Source organism: Diadema antillarum, unplaced genomic scaffold (genome assembly GCF_040938485.1).
Source record: "Diadema antillarum isolate AM-2024a unplaced genomic scaffold, OU_Dant_1.0 seq00000781_RagTag, whole genome shotgun sequence".
Classification (NCBI taxonomy): Eukaryota; Metazoa; Echinodermata; class Echinoidea; order Diadematoida; family Diadematidae; genus Diadema; species Diadema antillarum.
The window spans coordinates 998757-1021967 of record NW_027271669.1 but is presented as its reverse complement, the minus strand read 5'-3'; the positions used below and the strand labels follow the sequence as shown (position 1 = coordinate 1021967).

The 23211-nt window shown below is 39.2% G+C and overlaps 1 protein-coding gene across 1 annotated transcript; it reads right to left on the bottom strand.

Moving 5' to 3' along the window:
* Positions 1 to 2705: 2705 nt before the first annotated feature.
* Positions 2706 to 22293, bottom strand: LOC139739057 (P-selectin-like). Its single transcript, XM_071649670.1, has 7 exons — positions 22086 to 22293; positions 21317 to 21505; positions 20102 to 20293; positions 18983 to 19174; positions 10910 to 11113; positions 9372 to 9578; positions 2706 to 2818 (listed from the first exon to the last, which is right to left on the bottom strand). The coding sequence occupies exons 1-7, from the start codon at positions 22291 to 22293 to the stop codon at positions 2706 to 2708; spliced, it is 1305 nt and encodes a 434-aa protein (XP_071505771.1).
* Positions 22294 to 23211: the final 918 nt, after the last annotated feature.

Here is a 23211-nt window from a genome sequence, read left to right as displayed (position 1 = left end):
GTACTACACACTACTAATGATAATGATAACAGCAGGAATATAGCTAATTAAGGTGATGTTGTCTTCCAAATTTCTCATATGTTGAACGAGTGTCAGATGGGGAAGATGTATTACATGATCATATCCACAAATCACTGATTTTTACAACTGGACTGACTGGAAATTTAATTTGACCTGTTTAATGGGAGAAAAATCAAAAGCACGAACACACATCTTCTTACAATATCATTGGAGGGGGAAAAATGCAAGACATAGGGGTGAGAGGGGTATCAGAAAAATGGCAGGACACAGACAAGGACAGGCGCGCGTCTTAGATTATTTTATACCAAAGCAGATCACGTCTCCGAAGTCAAATAGATCTATCCGAAAGGGGAAAAAACACCTGTTTCAATACAGACAACTTTCAGGGAAGAGTGTGAAATAAATAACATAAATGAGTACATGAATCTGTGGTCAACGCTGGATTGAGAAGTACCAGTTTGACAGTTTACAAGTTCAAGTAAATATCAAGGGCTATAGCGGCTGTCATACTGTCCGATCAGTGAGTTGACCGTACCGTACTCGCGAGGAGCTGCGGAGGTACCGCTAAGCAACATGGCGGCGTGTGCACTGAGGCGTCGCATCCGGGGTGCGCGGTGGCGACACCGAGCTCAGCGGGTTGTGAATGGGTATGATTCTTCTATGTATAAGAGTTCTGTGATTTTTAGCCTGAATCAGTCTTTGATTGGCAGTCAATAGAGGGCGCGACGATGTGGAAGTCAAGTTCACTAAAAATACGTCTAGTAAGAAACCTCCGAATAGAGGCGTGGAACCGGGCGTGGCATGACAGTTGCCAGTCTTCAATATCAAAGTTTCATTGGCTGAGCACCAATGTCAATCAAAATACATTGCAGAACCCAAAGGAATTGTAGTCTACTCTCCTAGGTATAATACATATTGTCTTTCAGGGAAAATATAATTTCCCTGTCTCTTTCACATTATCATAGTATTTTGCCATTCTTTCCCATTCATTTTGAGGTGTATAACATCTTATCTTAATTCAAATAAGAGAATGATAGCAGTCAATGCGACTACATGCATTTGAAAATTCATGAGGGTTCTGCACATGGAAACTACTCCAAAATTATTGCCGAATGCAAACCTCTCACTGTTGTTGTAAAGTCTACGAGATATTCACTGTCATTATCGGTTTTGAAAGTGTGATTTAAGAATTTTTCCCATTGGCAATTTTCATGTTAAAATACTTTATATTTTCATGTTAAATCTCCTAAAATATTTGTTAAATATCAATTAAATCTGCCGCCAAGATAACTAATCACTATTGCCAAGCACCATCTACATTAAACAGACATTTCGTGGGTGATCACACTGTCATCCGTCCGTGGTACATTTCCTGTGAAAAGGGAAAGAGAGGATCTGCGACACAAAAGGATTCCTGCTAAGCCAAAGTGCCAGGGGAATATAGTGCATTCTTTGAAATCATGAAATTACGAGACGCCAGTCTCACAGAAGACTTAATTATATAAGTACTGATTAACATTTACAACTCAAATGTAGATAAGGACATCTCTCCTGGCAATTCGAAATGCATGCCTATGTAGAAAATGTGAAGCTGAAAAAATGAAATAGCATTAACGAGCTATCCTATGTGAATGGTGTAAACACACACACACACACACACACACACACACACACACACACACACACACAACATGAGCAAAAACACGATATGTTACGAAACTAGAGCACAACGCACAAAATCTATGACCACGTCAAAAGCGCCAGAAAAGACCCATGCATGCTTCAAATGAAATGTCTGGTACCATTTTCATGAGAAACATCTCGTTTAGAGGAAAGCCATGAATTGTTGATAACGTATTATATACAAATTAGTTTAGATCTGTCAGAGATAAACACTGTCTGCCTTTTATGCCAAGATTCCAGAACTGTGAATTAAGAATTGTGTTTCTTGATGTACTTTCCGAAGTTGTTCGAAAGATCGTTGATCCGAAGACGAAATAGGGTTCGTAATTCCGAAGATGAAGTAAACTAAGCTGTCTTTAGTGACAAAGGTTATGTCGATATAACAAGGAAGGATAGGATATTACGCAGTGAAAATTAAACAAAAACATGGTCAAGTACTCAACACTTACACGCACACACACATACACACACGCACATGTATTTAAAAACATACAAACGCTACCGATAGACACACTCACTGGCGAACCGGAATACAATCGTATTTTGTAAATTGTATTATAGATAAAAATTAGGTATTTTTATCCTCTCCTCTGTATACCCATCATCAGGATGAGCCATTTGTGGAAACAATTATTGCATTAAGAGGCCACCTAAAAGAAAATAACACACACACACACACACACACACACACACACATAGAAATGCTGCTATGACGACTGGTATGTTTCCGCCATAATGCATGGTTCACCTTGTAAGTTTAGAGTACATGTACAATGTCTTGACGTGTGATGACAGTTTCACATAATACCTATCAGAAAACATTCAAATGACAGGTTTGTCACAAATGTGCTGAATGCTCACTTTCGTTGAAATAGCTTTGATTGGATGAATGGCTATTATTGTCTAAAAGCGCGTGTATTTGAAGATTCGAGGATTTTTACTTAACTTTTCAGTGACCCTTTCATATAAGTTAAGGGAAAAAGTGAAATTTAGCACTTTCACTACACCTTGAACCTTTTGACCTTTGACCTCATGGCCAGGTACTTCCAACAGAATCTCTTCGGGTAGTACTTGCATACATTAAGTTTCAAGTAAAATCCTGCATGCATCGCATCTGGGGAGATAAGAGGAAAATAGTGAAATTTAGAGTATTTTGACCTTGACCTTTGACCCATGACCCCTACATTCCCTGCATAATCACTGCCAGTCAGTGCATGCATATTCCATGAAGATATCTTGAACCATTTGTGAGATATGGAGAGAAAGTGAAATCTAAGTTAACATTTTCACTTGAACTTTGACCTTTGACCTCACGACACAAAACTCTCTGGAGATTCTTCATTTGGTCGTAGTTCATGTATAAACGAAATTTCAAGAAGTACCTTCAGGCATTGCATAGATATGGGGGAAATACTGTAGTTAATTTTTTGGCATTTGACCTTTTTGACCTTTGACCTTGAGCACGTGTGCCCAAAAGTTGACAGTTGATAGGCATAACGTCACCAACTCATAAATATACATGGCTGCCAAGTTTCATTAAAGGCATAATTTACCATTTGCAGATGAAACAATAACTTAGCATTAGTGCTTAAAATAGTTCTAAAATGTGAGTTAGGGATTGAAACAACAACAGTATTGTTAAGTATACAAAACGTGAACAGTAGTTATGATAAGATTGTTTCCGGACTTTAGGAGAAATTTTGCGAGGAAATAATGTTTCCCAGAATATGGCGAACTAAAGGAGTATTGTCATAGCTCCAAGGATGTACGGTTTTGAATAGGTAATAACAAGAAATAATCTCCATTCGATAAATCATTTCATCAACGCTCAGAATTGACATTTCCCATTGGGTAGCAGAAGGACAGCTTTAGACTTTCGAGAGCAGGCCGGCACGGATGGCGAAAGCAGTTTCGCCCTTTATATTGGTGCACTAACATTTGTATCTGGTTTCCACTCTTCCTATGGAGCGATGGTAACAAAGGAACCTCGAATTAACATGAAATTTATGTTTCGGATCTGACGTCACCGTTTTCACCTTTTTCGTGTCTCATGTATTTGATTCCTCTAACCCATAACACATGTCTCTTGGTGGAAACTTCGTGATGTCGCACATTGAGAACGTGCAATAATTAACTGGTATGCAAGTTATATTACTTGAGCATTATTCTAGACCAAATCAATGTCGTAAAATCATACTTTTGGGATCTTACCCTGTTTGAACTCAAACCCTTCACATGAGGCTGACAAAATCAGTTTCATCAAGAATATTGCTATAATAAAGGGTTTATAGACCCTTTCGATATACCTAAAATGAAATAAGTCTCATAATTCCTAAAGTTTATTTGTTGATCTAAAATGATATATGGGTTGATATTCCGAAGGTGTGATGGCCTGAAATGAAATTGCGTTTGTTTTTAAGAAGGTTCGTTAACACGAAAATGAAACAAGGTCCGGTTTTCCAGTGATTCGTTTATTCAAAATGTAATAAGGTTTGTTAATCCCAGCATGAATTAAGCTCCGTCAATCCAACAATGAAGGTTCGTTAATCCGAACACTATATCCATTTGTGGAGAAGCTGTTACTGTCGAGAAGAGGGAGGGTCATTGTTTCTGTAGATTAGTTATTTGAGGGTGGGAGGGGGCTGATAATGATCAAGGGTGTATACAGTAGTCTTTCAGAGCGTATCATCAGTACACACATGCGTGACTTTTTTTTTTTTGGGGGGGGGGGGGGGCGGAGAGCCCTTAGGTGGCCTCTTGTAATATTTGTTTCTATAATAATACGTCATGCATGGTCATCATAATGATGCCATAGATGACTATGGGAGCATACGGCGGAGAGGGATAAATTGTTCATGTTTCCATGAAAAATGCAATTTGCAAATTGTACGATTGTATTCCAGTTCGCCAGTGAGTGTTTCGGGGAGTTTGTGTATTTTCCATCTCTCTCCCTCCCCCCCCCCCTCTCTCTCTCTGTTTTTGTTCAATTTTCATTGCGTAATAGGACTATCACACCTTTTGTTATGTTCAAATTAATTCGAATTTTATTTCATTTTTCAAAAAAAACATAAACATTTAACTTTTTGGGTAACAGAGAATAAGGTTGCATAATCAAAACAAAGTAAATTGAGAAAATATAATTGCGGAACCTTGGAGTAACCATAAAAAATTATTACAGTCTTTTGTGATTTGTCTCTAAAACAAGTTCACTTCATTTTCGGAATTTGAACTTTATTTCGTTTTCGAATTAACGATCCTTCGAGTACCTTCGACAAAGAAAATGAAAGAACACAGTATTAATAAAATCATGTCGAGAATGATGGGAAAAGTTTATTTCTGACAGATCTAAACAAATTAGTGCCTCTACGTAATCCACAATAGCTTTCCTCAAAACGAGATATTTCTGGTGAAAAAGGTGCCAAACGCTTCAGTTGAGCCACACGGATCTTGAAGGGTGCTTTGGACTCAGTCATAGATTTTGCGTGTTGCGCCCCATTTTCCCAACATGTCGTTCTTTTGTGCATCATCCACAAACTTGTTGGTGTTACTCAATTAAGCTTCACGTTTTTCTGCATAAGCATGCATTCCGAATGGACACACAAAAAAAGATGTCCTCATCTCCTTAATTATTTGCGAATAGAGAATGTCAATCAGCATCGACTTCCCTTCACTATAACTGTACCGCCATCTGTTAGACTGACGTATCTTAATTACGGATTGCAAAGAATGCACTATGTTTCCCCGGGCCTTTGGCTCTGCAGGAATCCTTTTGTGTTGCAGATCTTCTCTTTCCCCTTTCACAGGAAATGTACCACGGACGGATTTTCCTATAAGGCTGCGTTCACATAGAAGTATACTATTCGGGTATTCGGGCTCGTTTTTCGAGGGCACGCGAATAGCTTGAATCGAACGATAGGATTTCCTCACACCGGTTCACATAAGAGGGCACTATTCGAAAGTACGAATAGCTGCGAAAAGTATAGCAAAATGGGAATCGAGCTTGTTCGATTTTCTTGCAGCGTATACCGTCTCTCGTTTATGAAATAATGACACTTTTGGTCTGGATTTGCCCTTTAGCAAAAATAAGCATTTAGACTGACATTCTGATGCAGTTTATAAATTGTTAATAAGATTTGCTGGGATGTAGGAGGAAGAAATCCTCACTGCATGGGATGGTGAGTTGACGGTGCGGGCGGCGGTGTATTCGGTGCCCGAATACCGAATACCGAATACCGAATACCGAATACCGAATACCGAATACCGAATACTTCTATGTGAACGCAGCCTTACAGAGTGATCACCCACGAAATGTCTGTTTAATGTAGATGGTGCTTGGCAATAGTGATTAGTTATCTTGACGGCAGATTTAATTGATATTTAGCAAATATCTTAGGAGATTTGATATGAAAAAATAGAGTATTTAAAAGTGAAAGACATACCAGTGGGAAAAATTCATAAATCACACTTTCAAAACCGATAATGACAGTGAATATCTTGTAGACTTTACAACAACAGTGAGAGGTTTGCATTCGGCAGTAATTTTGGAGTAGTTTCCATGTGCAGAACCCTCATGAATTTTCAAATGCATGTAGTCGCATTGACTTCTATCATTCTCTTATTTGAAGTAAGAGAAGATGTTATACACCTCAAAATGAATGGGAAAGAATGGCAAAATACTATTATAATGTGAAAGAGACAGGGAAATTCTATTTTCCCTAAAAGACAATAATGTATTATACCTAGGAGAGTAGACTAGGATTCCTTTGGGTTCTGTAATGTATTTTGATTGACATTGATGCTCAGCCAATGAAACTTCGATATTGAAGACTGGCAACTGTCATGCCACGCCCGGTTCCACGCCTCTATTCGGAGGTTTCTTACTAGACGTATTTTTAGTGAACTTGACTTCCACATCGTCGCGCCCTCTGTTGACTGCCAATCAAAGACTGATTCAGGCTAAAAATACGTCGCCCGCTAGACTAACGCGGTAGATGCGTCCACTGTTCGTAGTCTCGCCGCATCAGATGTATCGCCTGGCAAAGACGATTATCTCGCTGCATCATACGTTTAGCTTAACAGCAAATTACAAAGACAATAACTGCATTCTCCGCCTAGATTATAGGCTATGCAATAATCCATCATGCTGAAATCAATATCACCACATTTTTTTTTGTTCCTACATCTTTTTCTTGGGAGAATTTCAGGGGGGGGGGGGGGATATTTGTACAGGCCATCCCCCCCCCCTCCTTCAAAAGGGGGGGGGGGGATATATCCCCCACATCCCCCCCCCCCCGGGATTTACGCCCATGCATGTAACAAACCTATATCCCTTGAATATATTGGTTTGGATTTGGATCATGTACACGCCTTCTTACTTACAATGGCATATGCATTTAAAAAAGAACACACAAATACATTATACAAATCTAGAATGAAATCAGTCATAAAAAACCCCAACGAACCCCCCCCCCCCCAAACAAATCTACAGGGTGTCTCTAAAAAAAGTAAACCCAACTTCAACGGCAAATTTTCAGAAAACTATAAAATATTTACACATTATTTTTTCATGGTTACATAGTCCAATAAGTCCTCTGTCCAATGATACCACGTATGTTATGTATCTCTCATGCATGACTGAGCATGATTCAACTTAGTGAATGGGTGTGAAATCATCACTGTGGCAAGTTTCGTGATCAGCATACTTTCTCACATTGTATATACCAAATGGCTCTTTGTGTTGGAGGCTGCCTGTCGGGGAACTGCACCCGAAAAGCCTCTTGAACTTCCACGCAACTTCTTGTTTCCTGGTATCGAGTTACCAGGAATACTCTCTGCTCAATTGTCAACTGTACCATGTTTGGAAAGCATGTGAAGTGTGCCTGTGTCAGGAACAACCTTTGCTGACAAAAATTTAACTTCAAATATGCCCTGAATGCATGACAATAGCAAGAAATAACTTGCCACAGTGATGATTTCACACCCATTCACTAAGTTGAATCATGCTCAGTCATGCATGAGAGTTACATAACCTATGTGGTATCATTGGATAGAGGACTTATTGAACTATCTAACCATGAAAAAATAATGTGCAAATAATTTATAGTTTTCTGAAAATTTGCTGTTGAAGTTGGGTTTACTTTTTTTAGAGACACACTGTACATCTATTCTAGATATTAAATCCTACCAAAATCTGTAATACCATTTATAACTATCCTTCTTCAAATCAAATCTTCAACCAACCAATACCCGATTAACCAAAACTTAAGTCATCCCACACCCACATTCACCAACCCACATACATACACACACCCACACCCATACACACACACAGGTGCTGTTCGTTATTCCGAAGGTTCGTTTTCTCGACGGTTCATTTATCCGAAACACACAATTCCCTATACCTAGAGGTTAGTTAATCCGAAAATGAAAAAGGGTTCGTTAATCCGAACATTTGTGGCGTTATTCCGAAGGTTCGTTGATCCGAAAATGACATTCGGAATAAAGAAACTTCGGAATAACGAACCTTCGGACTAAAGAGCCTTCAGAATAACGAACCTTCGCAATAACGAAATGTACCCCCCCCCCACACACACACACCCAAACCGATACCACCTTCCTTCCTGATGAAACGACTTCCCAATGTTGATACATAAGACGTAATGGACCGTATGCACAAAAGCAGCATCAGCCCGCACGCAAGCGATACTCCGAATTCATGTACAAATCCGTCAAACAAACTCATCAAACTCAAAGCTGATGATAAAATCAATATAACGTTTATGCCAGCAACAGCTTATCCCTCTCCACGTGCAGCCAAATAACATACGCTGACATAAGGCTGCGTTCACATAGAAGTATTCGGTATTCGGTATTCGGTATTCGCTACTCGCTATTCGGTATTCGGGCACCGAATACACCGCCGCCCGCACAGTCAACTCACCATCCCATGCAGTGAGGATTTCTTCCTCCTACATCCCAGCAAATCTTATTAACAATTTATAAACTGCATCAGAATGTCAGTCTACATGCTTATTTTTGCTAAAGGGCAAATCCAGACCAAAAGTGTCATTATTTCATAAACGAGAGACGGTATACGCTGCAAGAAAATCGAACAAGCTCGATTCCCATTTTGCTATACTTTTCGCAGCTATTCGTACTTTCGAATAGTGCCCTCTTATGTGAACCGGTGTGAGGAAATCCTATCGTTCGATTCAAGCTATTCGCGTGCCCTCGAAAAACGAGCCCGAATACCCGAATAGTATACTTCTATGTGAACGCAGCCTAATAAACACGTTCTTCCACCAGGGCATTATACACTACCACGTACACACACACACGCACACACACACACACACGCACACACACACACACACACACACACACACACACACACACACGCACAAACGGACACACACACACACACACAACATGAGCAAAATGCACGCGCACATACACACTTCCTTGAAGCCTCATCATGACTTTTTACATGGCATGCTTGCATGGATGTGTAGGTATTTCAATGACTATGTCAAGAACGATATTACCCAGCAAAATGTGCTTCGAGGGCGGGCGACAATCTTTGCCGCCAGCCCTCATCAAAGATTGTCTCCAGATGACAATCTTTGACGGGGCGACAATCTTTGTCGCAACAGTCGTACTTGACATACCTTCACAAATCTGATCAAACCCGTCCCACGTCCCATCTTCAAGACACCTCCTTGTGGCGCTGTTGAGAGGCGTGTAGCCATTGTTACAAGCCGTCTGGCAACGGCTGTTATACTCCTGCAGGGCTGTGACGTTGACGCCATTTCCCTCCAGAGTGCACGACGCCACGAGACCGTTCTCTGGCTCGGGAAGTGGAGCACACCTAACGCCTTGAAAGCAAAAATATTAGCCAACAAAGTAAGGTAATGTATCAAACATCTTCTTACTGATGATGAGAATGATGAAAACATTATTAAGATTCATTTTGTGATTTCCAACAAGGTTAAATCTGAAATATGAAATTTCATAAACCAGTTAGCATCTGTTGTAATTGTCTTGATAATATACTATCATTCGTTAGTAATACGTGTTGCGTTGCTTAAAAGGGATCATATAGTTTTGGTTGAGACCTGATTTCAGGTTTCTAACATTTTTTGGTGAGATAATGAGAAACCTCTTATGAAATATGAAAGAACATGTCATTCAATGAGGAATTCAACATTTATTTGATGAAAATTGGTTTTCAAATGGCCGAGATATCCAAAACAGAGCGATTCTAATAAGTGTGGGACCCACACTTTATTAAGATCGCTTTGTTTTCCTTTGTTTTTGGATGTTTCAGCCATTCCAAACCCGATTTTCATCAATATAATAAACTTTGAATACCTCTTAAAATGGTATGCTCTGTACTATTTCATAAGTGTTTTCTTGGTATATCGCAAAAAGTTAAAAGTCCAATTCTCATCTCCACCAATACTGTACTATCCCTTTAACAAGACATTTAGGGAGTTTTCGCAAGCACGACGTGGCCGGGAGTTGAGCGTGCCGTGTGCAAAATTATTTGCTTTTGCGCATGATCAAATCCGAGAAACGTCCCGTCCTGGGGAAAACAAGTACAGTAGTCGGCCAAAATAGCGTTCGGTCCCGATACTGGGCAGGAACGAGCCAGCCAGCAAGCCAGCCAATCAGCGATCTTGTCCCGACACCTCCGTCCTAACAGGAAAGCGAAACTGCTTAGATATGGTGACGGGAGTCCGAGTACTATACGGGGACTGTCACAACTGATTGCTCCCGCGTATTCTCGGTCTTCCCGTCGTGTAGCGAAAACTTTCTAATTGGGACTGGGAAGCAAACAGAGGTGACGCTTTAATAATCAGGTCACGCGGTCTAGTAGGGATTTTATGCTATGTCCGATGCGATGGCTGCGCATAGACTAGTCAACCATCTGCACGGACTGTCGCAGCATGTCCCCTGTGAGATGAATGGAGATCGTAGGTGCATGACGGAATAAATGTGCAGTGTTATAACTTCCTTTCAGGCGTCCATTTGGCTATTGGAAGTTCATTTTGTTCCAAAATGTCTTGTCCTACTTCAGGTATTGAACAAAACGAAATTAAAGTTTTGGACATGGAAAGTATAATGAAAAACAAAAGTGGAATACAGGCCTGTAATTGAAAGAAAAAAAAAACACACACACACGTTTTTCGGTTTACTCCCTCACCCGAGCATGTGATGGTCCCGTTGTCGCTCCAGTATCCCTTGCCATTGTCATCGGCCAGACATGTCCTCGTTACCGGCTGCAAAGGCTGGTATCCGACATCACAGTACAGGGTGCACTCAGTGCCGTACCTTTCCGAGGAGAGTGGACAACCGTTCTTCCCGCCATTCATGGGGCTTGGAAGAGCACTGCCCTCACAGGTGATGACTTGAATTGTAAATTCAAAGATATTAAACAGGAAGAAATTCCATGGGACTGCGAGTAATAAATTGTCATTTAGTTTAAGTCAGCTCCACTTTTACCATTCCCGACCTCACGGAAAAGATTTGTGCAACATAAAGCGATGAGAATACCAGTCTCCTTTCTATTTTAAAAACCTACCGAAACTCGCCGAACACGCCTGATATTTGTGACGTCACTGAATGGACTCACAAGCAAAAGCAGACAACGTCCTACATACAATGCACCGTTTCAAAGATATAACTGTTCTCAAAAGTGAGCGTGTTATTGATATTTAGCCGGGATGAATACCATACTAATGCAAAGTGAATCTAATTGCAAACGCTTCTTAAGTGTAGTTTGAATAATCTGCTTTAAAAACGTCGACAGAATCGACAATCTTTCAAAAACAAGGTAAAACAAGCCAGTTCGTAGTTCCACTTTGCGCATGAGCAGAAACAAGGTCATTCGGACCAACAGGCATAATGGTTTTTAAATTCACTGGGATAAGCATCTGTATTGTAATGATTATTCATGAGATACTTATAAATGCCAGCACATCCACCTGACAGCAAAAGTGGTATTTGGCAATATCAAAAGAAAGAGATTGTCAATATCGGCGTGGGGGGGGGGGGGGGGGGGGGGGGGGGGAGGGATCAGTCTGCAATTAGCTGATTTCGTTTGTGTATTTTATTGACAATTATCTTAAATTTTGTATATATTTGTAGATTTTAAGTTTTGTACTTTTGTTACCTCATGTTACCTCATGTTATTTGTAAACTTTTGCTATGCTGTTTTGTTTTGCTTTGTTTTGTTTTGCTTTGTTTTGTTTTCTTAGTCATTTTCAGTTATGTAACTTTTGTATGGTACAATTCATTGTGTAACGTGTATTTTTAATTTACGGACTGGCTGAAAAACAGCCTCCGACTGAGCCCGGTACCGTGACAAAATAAAATAAATGAATGAATAAATGAATGAACACATTCAATGCAAAATGATGAAATGGATGCTTTCCCAAGTGTAAATTGTCGGATCATTCTGCTCATCTGGTCTACACAATTCTATTCTTTGTTTGAACAGGATTGTGAATCCCATAAATTGTTATGTAAAGCTTATGATTTATGTCGCCCATGAGCTAACTCCGAACTAGCTTATTCCATGTCTCTCATTCACTTGCCCGCCCTGAACACTTCGGCAAAAGTTGTTTGTTTTCGCTTGGCCGTGGCTACTGTTTGAATTATACATTCAGCCGCACTGCCTCGCCAGGTGGTTTGCTGTTCATTTACATTCACCATTGTTAGGCGGGCTTTTCATTCTAAAGTCTTAGATATTCCTTTTCAGTAATGGTTTCTAAGCCGGGTGTTGGCATGCGCTCTGTGCCACATTTTCTTTCAAAGAATATTACAATTAGCGTAATTAGAAGTAGTTTAACCCTTTTTTAGTGACAATGAATGCACTTAATTTGTGTTTTAGTTGTGAAACGTCGTCTGCTGCTGTTGCATTGGTCCATTTTATGACGTCAGTAAAATTATCGCCGATTTTTTTTTTTCGAATTCAGTCGGAGTGCCTGCATTACCGCAGACATCGTATGAAATTTCTCTTTGCTTCCCCATTGTAGAATGAGCAAAAGTCTGACATTTTGTCATTCACAAGAATCTAGTAACCACAGCATGTAATATTGTGCCAAAAATGGTAATTTTCTTTGAATTTCCACTTTAAAGGGACATTCCAGACGATTTTCATAATTTCACATCATGTAGTACATAAATCAATAGCTCCATGTATAGATATAGAATATTTCCAAAGATATTTTGACTTTATATATATATGTACAGGGAGAGTTGATGTAGAAATGATCTTTACTGTGACATCTCACCTGTGCGATGCGGCCACTACTCTTGACAGTACTTCGTTAACAATTTACACTCTGTATGACTTGCTATATGCCTTCCTTCTCTTCTTGTCTGCTTTCGGCAACTTTTAAACAACTGCTGATGGTAACGTTATGGTCCATATGTTGTCCTCCTTTGAAATATGGATGAATTTAATCCATGTTTACATAAAAATGTCCAGTGTCGATATTATTTGCCGGATGAGTTCAATTCAGAATTTATTAATAACGAGCATTCTTTCAGTTTATTACATGTAAATGCCCGCAGTCTGTTAAGAAATTATGAAAATATGCAATTATTATTGTCTACGATAAATATGAAATTCTCCGCTATTGGCATCACAGAAACATGGCTTAACGACAAATCTCCCCCTTTATATAGCATTGATGGGTATTCTGTTGTCCGCTCTGATAGAAAATGCGGAAGGGGAGGCGGAGTCGCCCTGTTCCTATCACACATATTATCGTATAAAGAAAGGCCTGATTTGACATACAATGGAAATGAATTTGATTGCACATATGTTGAAATTAATATGTATAATAGAAAAAACATGATATTTTGTGTAATATACAGGCCCCCTCATACAGATAGTAATTCATTTTTAGATAATTTTGATGTCTTATTAGAGCTGATCAATCAAGAAAACAAAGATGTATATATTATGGGTGACTTTAACATTGATCTTTTGAAAGAGGAGCACATTCTTAGAAATAGATTTTGCAATATCTTGCAAGCAAATTTTTGTAATATCACAATTGATAAGCCTTCGAGAATTACTGTCAATTCATCAACGTTGATCGATAATATTTTTACGAATATTGACACAGATTATTCGAAATCTGGTCTTTTGTATAGTGATATCTCTGACCATTTACCTATATTTTTCATTTGTGGCGACACACAGAATTCTTATGTTAAGCAGAAAGAACGTAAAAAGAAGCGGAAATTCACTCTAGAAAATATATCATTACTCAACGATGATTTAATCACGGAAACGTGGGATGATGTATTAATTTCTGCAGACCCAAACATTGCTTATGACACCTTTTGGAATATATTCCTTTCTTATTTTAACAAACATATCCCCACAATTGCAAAGAAAAACAATAAAAAAATCAAAAATCCATGGATAACAAAGGGAATTTTTCGTTCCATTAAGAAAAGAAATGTTTTATATAAAAACAGTTTACGGCATTCTGATAATGATAATGTTAATCGATATAAATTATACAGAAATAAACTTACACAGATTATCAGGCTTTCCCGCAGAATGTATTATACGGAAGCTTTTGAAAATGCTACTGGAAATATGTCAGCCACTTGGAAGGTTATTAACGACGTCATTGGTAAGCAAAAGAAGGTGTCAACATCTCAAATTACGAATAATGGACAAACGTTTTGTGATCCTAAAGATGTAGCATGTTGTTTTAATGAGTACTTTGTTAATGTAGGTCCTAGTCAAGCTTCTAAGATTGATCATACACAGACAGATTTCTCGCAGTACTTGGGCACGTCAAACGATAATTCATTATTTTTCAAACCAACAGATTTTAATGAGATCCTTGATATTGTGCATTCTATAAAATCTAGTCATACATGTGGTCATGATGAAATGAGCACGTCTTTTTTAAAACAGATTGTTGGGAGTATATTGACACCTTTAGTACATATTTGTAATTTGTCGTTGTCAACTGGTGTATTTCCGAACGCATGTAAAATTGCAAAAGTTATTCCAATATACAAAAAAGATGACTCTTCTTTTGTTTCGAATTACCGACCTATCTCTATTCTTCCTAGTCTTTCTAAAGTCATAGAAAGACTTGTTTATAACAGACTGTATGATTTTTTATTACAAAATGATATACTGAACCAAGACCAATATGGTTTCAGGAAATTTCACTCTACTGATATGGCACTAGCCCAGTTGTATGACAGAGTGTCGACTGCCTTAGCTGAACAAAAACATGTCATTGGTGTGTTCATGGACCTAAGCAAGGCATTCGACACTCTTGATCTCACTATCCTTTTACGCAAATTACATTGTTATGGCGTTCGTGGCATTCCACTGGAATGGTTTGAAGATTATTTATCAAATAGACAACAATACGTATACTATGAATCGGTAAACTCTGAAGTTTTACCCATACATTGTGGCGTCCCACAAGGATCCATATTGGGACCACTACTATTTCTAGTGTATATAAATGATATTACAAATTCCTCTAGGTTACTGCAATATATTCTGTTCGCCGATGACACCAATGTATTTTGTTCCAATTCTGACTTTCAGTCGCTTTTAAGAACTCTTAATACTGAATTGCCGAAATTATCTACATGGTTTAAGAGCAATAGATTGTCACTCAACTTAAAAAAGACAAATCTTATTTATTTTCATAATAAGAAGCATAAAAATGAAATGCGCCAATTGAATATAATGGTGGATGGTATATTATTGGAGCAAAAAGAAAGTGTCAAATTCCTTGGAATATATATCAGTGAAAATATGAAATGGAATGCTCATGTGCAATACATCTCAGATAAAGTGTCTCGTAATGTTGGTATACTCTGTAAGCTTAAGTATTATGTCCCAAAGAATATTCTATTTATGCTTTATAATTCGTTGATATTGTCGAATATCTCATATTGTAACATTGTTTGGGCAACTGCGAAAAGTCACATTGACAGTATATTGCTCCTACAAAAGAAAGCTATACGTATATGTACCAATTCAGGTCATTGGGACCACTCAGATCCTTTGTTCGTAGAATTAAAAACACTAAAGGTAAATGATATTAATTTTTTGCAAAATTCACTGTTTATGTTTCGTCTGTATAACGGTCAGTTGCCATCTTCTTTCTTCTCATTATTTCAGCTAAACAAGGATATACATTCTTATCCCACAAGGCAATCTGATAAATTTCATCTACAAAATCCTAAAACCGTGATGGCTCTGAAATCTATCAGACACACTGGACCTGATATTTGGAACTCTCTTCCTTCAGAAATTCGAATTTTAAAGTCTATGTATTCTTTCAAGAAAGCTGTAAAGACAATGCTGCTCTCTGGATATCAGTGATCTTATAATGTCATTGCAATTGTATGGTATGTGAAAATCCCTTGTTGAATTATCGCCGTTCAGAATTCATTGCGTAATGTTATGTAACCGACCATGACCTGTAACTGTTCACCTGTACCTCGGTGAGAAAATACTTTGCCATGCTTTACTATTCAGTGATCCAGGTGATCTCACTTTGTGTATTAGCGAAAGCAGACAGACCTCTCCTCTCTCCTTTCTCCTATCCTATCTCTATGCAAGTCATCCCTACCCTTATTTTTCTATATGTTATGTATCATGTACGAGGGCTGCATGCAAATCAAGCAATGCTTAAGCTGTAGCCCTTCTGCGTTATTCATTGCATCACTGATAATTATGTTCTGTTGTACATTTTAAAGGCAATGAAGAAACTGTATTGCTGTACATTCTAAAGGTAATGAAGAAACTTACCTTGTTAGCAATTAATGTTTATGTATATCCATTTGTATGTATGGTACCATCAATGTATATGATATATGTGTATGTATCTGCATGAGCAATGATATAATGCAGGAACCAATAAAATCAAATCAAATCAAATCAAATCAAATATGTGGAATTCATTGTGGTTCCTGAGCAGAGAAACAATACGTTTAAAAACCTTGAACAAATTACGGTGAACAAGGATGATGATATTGCAGGCTCACATATTTCAGAAATGTAGCAGTGTAATTCCATTACAATAGAGCTTGCTTGCGAGTTCACCTCTGTATAATCTATGCCTCGTTCTTTTGTTCTGCTTCCGTGACCCCGTTTACAGTGCGGGGCCGGGCTCGGCCGCGGCTCGGCCGCGGCCGAGCCCGGCCTCAATTGCGCGGCCGAGCCTCGCAATTTTGTCCGTTTACACTGCTGGGCTCGGCCGCGCCTTTGATTCAAACCTTTCAATATTTTGTCGTAGTGGCGCTCTGCTTATAAACATACGCAATTTGGTATTGTCTGGTTTTCAGACCCTTTGCCAAATGAATTCCGTGGCGACGAAGTCGACGTTCGGGCAAAGGCCTTTGCCGAAGGAAAAAATCCTTTGCAGGACAAAACCACCTTATACTATACTAGGTTTCGACGTTGAGGGGGTTAATATCATGAACAGCGAAATAGTACAGGCAGAGGGTTTGGTAGCCAGACTAAAATTGGCCGCGCAATTGGCCGCGCATTTGGCCCAGTTTGCGTTTACACCAAGAAAAGGCCGGGCTCGGCCGCGGCTCGGCCGCGGCCGAGACCACCTCCAGAGCGAGGCCAAATGCGAGGCCAATTTTGGCCTCGCATTTGGCCTTTTGCGCGTTTACACTGAAGCGGGGCTGGGCATGGCCGCGGCCGAGCCGCAGCCGAGCCTCGCACTGTAAACGGGGTCCGTGAGCCCCAACTCATGCATTCTAAGGCTGCGTTCACATAGAAGTATACTATTCGGGTTAGGTATTCGGGGCTCGTTTTCGAGGGCACGCGAATAGCTTGAATGGAACGATAGGATTTCCTCACACCGAAGAGGGCACTATTCGAAAGTACGGAATAGCCGCGAATAGTATAGCAAAGTGGGAATCGAGCTTGTTCGATTTTCTTGCAGCATATACCGTCTCTCGTTTATGAAATAATGACAATTTTGGTCTGGATTTGCCCTTTAGCAAAAATAAGCATGTAGACTGACATTCTCATGCAGTTTAGAAATTGTTAATAAGATTTGCTGGGATGTAGGAGGAAGAAAGCCTCACTGCATGGGATGGTGAGTTGACGGTGCGGGTGATGGTGTATTCGGTGCCCGAATAGCGAATAGCGAATAGCGAATAGCGAATAGCGAATACCGAATACTTCTATGTGAACGCAGCCTTATGGTGACTCTGCCATGTCATTATCCTTGTTTATGTGCAATTTGTTATAAATTAAAAAAAAATCTTGTTCTTCATCCAAATTATCTTTTTTTATATACATTTGTTATAAATTTCATAAGAAAATATTCTTATTATTCATCCAAATTATTACGAATTCTGAAACTCTGTCCTCAGTATAACGAATTCATAGTTGTTCAAATGTAGTAAATCTTAAAGGAGACCTTCGGATGATTTCAGATTTTTTCATTTGAACAAGTATGAATTAGTTATACTGAGGACAGAGTTTCAGAATTTGTGATAATTTGGATGAAGAATAAGAATATTTTCAAAATTTAGAATAAATTGCAATGAACAAGGATGATGACAGGGCAGACTAGTCACCATACGAATACATGAGCTGGGACTGAAGGAAACAGAACAAAAGAAGAAGGCATGCATAGATTATGCACAGGTGAACTCGCAAGCAAGCGGTATTGTAATGGAATTACACTTCTACATTTCTGAAATATGTGAACCTCCTATGTCATCATTCTTGTTCAGCGTAATTTGTTTAAGGTTTTTAACGTATTTTTCTCTGCTAAAGAACCACCATAAATTCCACAAATCTGTACATGGAGCTGTCGATTTATGTACTACATGATATAAAATTATGAAAATCGTTTGGAATGTCCCTTTAAAATCATCCTGAGGTCTCCTTTCAAGAAAAAAAAAGGGCCATAGAGAAGCACTCGTTAACTTCTTGTTTTCCCGTACGGATACTTGCTAATAAATTGCCTCTCACTTCGACTTTATAAAACAAAACAAAATAATACAAAACTGCACAATCCTTTCAACGGTATTTCTTACAATGTAACTACTTCTGCACAAACGTAAGGCAAATAGAAAATGCGTGATGCCTGTACCCACATCTCGTTAATAAAACATCGTTCAAAAAACATAAAACCATTCGTGGACAAGTATATTTACTGATAATATCTTATCGACTTAGACATAAAAAAGAATGGAGAACTACACGAAATGTTGCGAGATGATACGTGTTTGCCTTGCCAACCTTCACATGAGGGAACGCTCGGTAACCACTCCCCATCCGACCAACACAGTATGGTGTTGTTGCCCCTCATGGTGTACCCTTCATCGCACTGAAACTCGCATATCTCTCCATATGGCACCTCTTCGTTCAGCGCGCAACTTGAACCAGCCACCGCTGACATGCCATACCGCGTCGGTCTGGGACAGGTTTCAGCTGATGGAGACATAGTTTGGCAAATAAACAAGATTAAGTAGGTTGATGATGTTAGATTTTGTATTACAAGAATCACCTTTAGACCTGCTATATTGTTGGAAGCAAAATGTTAGTTCAGAGATCTAAACAAGTTAATTGTGATTCAACTTAGGCCTATGAATTGGTTTAGATAAGGGAACGTGTGCGAAGGGTGCTGAAATTGACGCCTTATCGAATGGGACAACATCATACAGCACGATCATATAATCATTCAAAGTTATTTTCATTATGAGATCGCATAGCCATGATATGCACATAGTATATAAAGTACGAATATTTCTCTTCCCCATAACCACAACAGCCGTGCAAACTTAAACTGGCCGAGAACTCTCCCCGTCATACCCGAAGCTCCATTACTAGTCACTTAAAGGGTGAGTACAATTCTGGTCGAGGTGAGGATTTAGCATTTAACGTTTTGCGAGATACTCAGAAACCACTCTATGAGTTGTCAAAGAGCATGCAATTCTAAGGGGCATCAAAAATTTATTTGATGAAAATCGGTTTTGAAATGGCTGAGATATCCATAAACAAGGTGAAACAAAGAGATCCTAATAAAAGGCGTGGCCTGTCGCCTTTTATTGTTACCACTTTTTTGGATATGTCAGCCATTTTAAAACCAATTTTCATCAAATAAACATTGAATCCTTCTTAAAATTGCATACTCTTTCATATTTCATAAGGGTTTCTAATTATCTTACTTAGGAATGTGCAAAAAACATGAATCCCCACCTCAACCAGTACTGTACAGCCCCTTTAAAGCTGTTAACATAATCATCCACTGGGTTGGATACATCATGATTTACATCACAGTGTGACCTGCATCACAGTGTGACCTGCATCACAGTGTGACCTGCATCACAGTGTGACCTGCATCACAGTGTGACCTACCCTCGCAGACAGGGGTTTCCCCTTCCCAGAAGGCGGTCTCGGAGCCAAGCGCAGATGAGCACCTCAAAAATCTGTTGTTAATGGTGTAGCCCGCGTCGCACTCGTAGGTAAGGGTAGATCCGTACATGGGATATGTAAAACTCGGCTGAAATGAACCTTCTGGAAGACTAGGAGCATCTGGACACTCCAAAACTGATGGTGACGAGATACATGCATTTTTACCCACAGAATGATGACAATGTGGTCTTTATCATTCATAATTCATTCATTATTGCAACATTATTGCAATGATGTCTTTATACAGTTTTTATCAGGCTATTGTTTGATGAGGTTTTTTTTTTCCACTTTCAAAGTCATGTATAGGGAATACAACCCCTGCCAATACATCATCATACCTTATGGGTGGCAGTCGTGAGCAGTGCTGTAATAAGTAATGCAAATTGTTCTGCCGCAATTTTAACAGTTGTGTGAAATAAAAAAGATGTAATTCAACCTCTTCTCCCGTAGTATTGTCAACAATCCTCCTATTCTTGCTCCTCTCATTGTCTAAATATTTTAAATCGATTCGGCTCTAGAGAAGATGCCAAGCACAAGATATGACCAGATTCCAGGTACTGAACTTACCGATAAATATGCTGCTATGACGCGTTGGTTTGTGATGTGTGTGTGTGTGTGTGTGTGTGTGTGTGTGTGTGTGTGCTAAAATCAAGATAACATTCATGTAGTTGTGCCGTGCCTGCTATTGTCACTTTTGCATCTTTTACAGTTGGAGGATAATTTATTAGATGGCAAACATCCATAAATGTTAGAGTTTAAGGTGAAACTTCTTTCAAATAATTAGAAGCAACCAACCACTCATATCAAAGCAAACACAAAGGAAATAACCCACATTCTATACTTTTATGTATATTTACGATTAGATCATTATCAGAGTTTATGCGTGCATCAATATTATAACAAGAGGTACGGTCTTGGCTTATATAAATTTACAAACATTACAAAACATGAATCTGTGCACTAATATCTTTTTTATTACGACTAAGTCTGAAGTTTATTTTGTAAACCGCATTGCTCATATTGTATTTTGGGTGTCTTAGTTAAACTGACGTTGCAGTATTGCGTTTGTCATAAAATGCCACTCAAACACACAAAGTTGGAATGAAATTAGTTATCTAAAACCAGTCATAGGCTGAAGTGTTTTAATGATTTGCACACCTTCACACGTTGGGGGCGAATTAAGCCATTCCCCCTGCTGAGATGCTTCCCCCTGGCAGACAGTGGTCCTTTCACCAACCAGACGATAACCAATGCTGCAGGAAAAAGTGCAGAAGGAACCCCGCCTTGTGCCGTGGCTGCAACTTGATTGGAGCCCCTCAGTTATAGCAAGGTACGGGCAATTAATAACTACAATGTTTTGAATACAAAACACCACGGGAAATAGAGATAACTACAAAAAATACACATCACATGCTACATGAACGAACAACTTCATTAAAAGTTACTGTCAGTAGCATCGGGCGATGAAAAGGCTCAAAAGATAACGAAGAAAACCCTCTCTGACAACTTTCGACAGTTTCTTCCCGTACCGACCATAACAAGCGACAAACAGTATGACAAGGCTATTAATCAAATACATAATTTACATATGATATTGCGGAATTTAACAGGATTTCAGTACTTCACTTTTCTTTCCATGTGTTGGCGCCCACATCAGGTGTTGGTTGTTTGTGGTTGTTTCTACAGATAATAGGAAAATACGTTTCGTGGCTACCTTAACATGTTTGAGACTTACAAATAACCACACACACAAAAAAAAAAAAAAACTTCCATCTCTTATGGATCTTTTAGCCGCTACCATAGGTTGCCTTTAGATCAAAACACACTGTTGTCGTAGTGTATAAATCTATTTTGGCAGAATATTGAATAGTTCAGGGTTAAACGGGTCTATGACAAACGGCCAACATCAGTCATTGGCGAGTCTTACTCTGAACGATGACTGTAAGGCTGAGTAGAGCCTTATTTCCGGTTACATCAGTGGCTTCATGTTCCGCAGAGTAGACACCTTGAGGTAAGAAGGTATTTCGAAGAGGCGAATCGCTGACAGTCACTGAGCCACCAGAATTGTCTGAGGCATTCGGCTTTAACCACGTCACAAAAGCCTGAGTAGCGTTGGGTTCCGCATAAAACGCCATTGGGTTGGAGGGGCAGCCAGGTTGAGGCTGGCAGTCATCAAAACTCGGTCCTTCTCCATCTAGTGAAGAGTGATTAGTTGGTGAGATTCGGGGAATGAACAAATAAAAACAGAAGTAAACATCAAAATGGGCAGCATGATTAATCTACCGGAAAGTTCAATACAAAATCATCAGACTATTCTAAAGTTATGTCTTGTTTTGTCTTACAAATGTTTCCTAATTGAAATAGAGATGCATGCACGAATTCAGAAACTTACAAAGAGATCAGAAATCCACATTGATAAGACAGTAAATTTGTTGAAAGTTGGTCTAAACCTGCAATATACTCATTAGCTCTCCTTATGAAACAGGACATTATGATTTCAAAGCACTGGTGTAGCCAAAGGGGAGGGGGAGGGCGGTGGGGGCGGACGCTCCCTGCCCCCCCCCCCCACAAGGCTTGGACCGGGGATTGGAATGTGGAAAAACTAATTGCATGTAAACTGTATGCGTGTGCATGAGACAGGTCTCCCTTTCAACCTTTCATCAAGTAAGAACATATTTTTTCAATATCTTTGAATCTAAATTCAAAAAAAAAAAATGCAAAATCTCTCTAGCTTCGGAGGAGGATAGCCCCTCCCAAACCCTCCCCCCTCTGACCCTTTCCCTAGCCTTAGTGCACTTTTCATATTTACAAAAAAAAAATCTGAATAATTCTGAAAAATTCTGAGTGCACTAGAATTATCACTAATATAATGCGAAGACTCAAAAGTTCCCTAATGTACAAAGGGGAATGTCCCCTTTTATTCAACCCTGATCCTCGCTCAGTTCGCTCACGTCAGTTGTTTTTTTTTTAATTAATTTCCCAAATATTCCATCAAATATATGCGTATACGAGATATCTGAATTTCAACTTTAAAAAAGCAAAAGCTCCCTTGT

What these genes read in the sequence shown, in the direction of transcription:
- LOC139739057 (XM_071649670.1), bottom strand. Translation starts at nt 22,293, where the DNA reads ATGGCGTTTTATGCGGAACCCAACGCTACTCAGGCTTTTGTGACGTGG. An exon ending in CCTTACAGTCATCGTTCAGA is followed by an intron (nt 21,506 to 22,085) that starts GTAAGACTCGCC and finishes AAAACATTGTAG; the next exon opens with TTATTAATTGCCCGTACCTT. An exon ending in TTCGCCCCCAACGTGTGAAG is followed by an intron (nt 20,294 to 21,316) that starts GTGTGCAAATCA and finishes CGTCACCATCAG; the next exon opens with TTTTGGAGTGTCCAGATGCT.